This window comes from Salvelinus namaycush, chromosome 7, assembly GCF_016432855.1.
Source record: "Salvelinus namaycush isolate Seneca chromosome 7, SaNama_1.0, whole genome shotgun sequence".
In the NCBI taxonomy this organism is placed as follows: Eukaryota; Metazoa; Chordata; class Actinopteri; order Salmoniformes; family Salmonidae; genus Salvelinus; species Salvelinus namaycush.
In genome coordinates, this window is record NC_052313.1 from 9,616,060 (window position 1) to 9,618,065 (window position 2,006).

At 57.6% G+C, this 2,006-nt stretch overlaps 1 protein-coding gene across 1 annotated transcript in view; it reads right to left on the reverse strand.

Moving 5' to 3' along the window:
• Window positions 1–1,714: 1,714 nt before the first annotated feature.
• Window positions 1,715–2,006, reverse strand: part of LOC120050575 (RAB11-binding protein RELCH homolog) — a 68,309-nt gene continuing 68,017 nt past the window's right edge. The window contains exon 23 of the mRNA XM_038997166.1: window positions 1,715–1,921. Within this exon, the coding sequence (XP_038853094.1) occupies window positions 1,715–1,921 (207 nt within the window). The remainder of the gene's footprint in view (window positions 1,922–2,006) is intronic.

Below are 2,006 nucleotides of genomic sequence, written 5' to 3' on the forward strand. Positions count from 1 at the left end.
CGGTGAGAGGGGGGTGTCTACACCACTATGAGACGGTGAGAGGGGGGTGTCTACACCACTATGAGACGGTGAGAGGGGGGTGTCTACACCACTATGAGACGGTGAGAGGGGGGTGTCTACACCACTATGAGACGGCGGGAGGGGGGTGTCTACACCACTATGAGACGGCGAGAGGGGGGTGTCTACACCACTATGAGACGGCGAGAGGGGGGTGTCTACACCACTATGAGACGGCGAGAGGGGGGTGTCTACACCACTATGAGACGGTGAGAGGGGGGTGTCTACACCACTATGAGACGGTGAGAGGGGGGTGTCTACACCACTATGAGACGGTGAGAGGGGGGTGTCTACACCACTATGAGACGGTGAGAGGGGGGTGTCTACACTATGACAGTAAAGGGGGGAGAAGGGTGTCTATACCACTATGACAGTGAAGGGGGGAGAGGGGTGTCTATACCACTATGACAGTGAAGGGGGGAGAGGGGTGTCTATACCACTATGACAGTGAAGGGGGGAGAGGGTGTCTATACCACTACGACAGTGAAGGGGGGAGAGGGGTGTCTATACCACTACGACAGTAGGGGGAGAGGGGTGTCTATACCACTACGACAGTGAAGGGGGGAGAGGGGTGTCTATACCACTATGACAGTGAAGGGGGGAGGGGGAGAATGCTACATCTCTTCACCAAGAGTGCATTTTATCTAGTTCTTATTCCATTTCAGTCCTAGGCTTTTCCCTAGCTCCTACCTCTTATGTGTTCACAAGGAAGTGGTTCTGGCTCTGGGAAGGGGTTAGGGGAGTGGTTCTGGCTCTGGGAAGAGGTTAGGGAAATGGTTCTGGCTCTGGGAAGAGGTTAGGGGAGTGGTTCTGGCTCTGGGAAGGGGTTGGGGGAGTGGTTCTGGCTCTGGGAAGGGGTTGGGGGAGTGGTTCTGGCTCTGGGAAGGGGTTGGGGGAGTGGTTCTGGCTCTGGGAAGGGGTTAGGAGAGTGGTTCTGGCTCTGGGAAGGGGTTAGGAGAAGTGGTTCTGGCTCTGGGAAGGGGTTAGGGGAAGTGGTTCTGGCTTAGGGGAAGTGGTTCTGGCTCTGGGAGGGGATGGTTCTGGCTCTGGAAGGGGGAGTGGTTCTGGCTCTGGGAAGGGGGAGTGGTTCTGGCTCTGGGAAGGGGAGTGGTTCTGGCTCTGGGAAGGGGGAGTGGTTCTGGCTCTGGGAAGGGGGAGTGGTTCTGGCTCTGGGAAGGGGTTAGGGAAGTGGTTCTGGCTCTGGGAAGGGGTTAGGGAAGTGGTTCTGGCTCTGGGAAGGGGTTAGGGAAGTGGTTCTGGCTCTGGGAAGGGGTTAGGAGAGTGGTTCTGGCTCTGGGAAGGGGTTAGGGAAGTGGTTTTGGCTCTGGGAAGGGAAGTGGTTCTGGCTCTGGGAAGGGGTTAGGAGAGTGGTTCTGGCTCTGGGAAGGGGTTAGGGGAGTGGTTCTGGCTCTGGGAAGGGGTTAGGGGAGTGGTTCTGGCTCTGGAAGGGTTAGGGAAGTGTTCTGGCTCTGAAGGGTTGGGGAAGTGGTTCTGGCTCTGGGAAGGGGTTGGGGAAGTGGTTCTGGCTCTGGGAAGGGGTTGGGGAAGTGGTTCTGGCTCTGGGAAGGGGTTGGGGAAGTGGTTCTGGCAAGGGGTTAGGAGAGTGGTTCTGGCTCTGGGAAGGGGTTATGAGAGTGGTTCTGGCTCTGGGAAGGGGTTAGGGGAAGTGGTTCTGGCTCTGGGAAGGGAAGTGGTTCTGGCTCTGGGAAGGGAAGTGGTTCTGGCTCTGGGAAGGGAAGTGGTTCTGGCTCTGGGAAGGGAAGTGGTTCTGGCTCTGGGAAGGGAAGTGGTTCTGGCTCTGGGAAGGGAAGTGGTTCTGGCTCTGGGAAGGGAAGTGGCTCTGGCTCTGGGAAGGGAAGTGGCTCTGGGAAGGGGCCATAAATCAGGCCATAGAGGGGACAGGCAATAACATGCAGAGGCTGCTGCAGGGGTAAAACACAGGGAGGCAA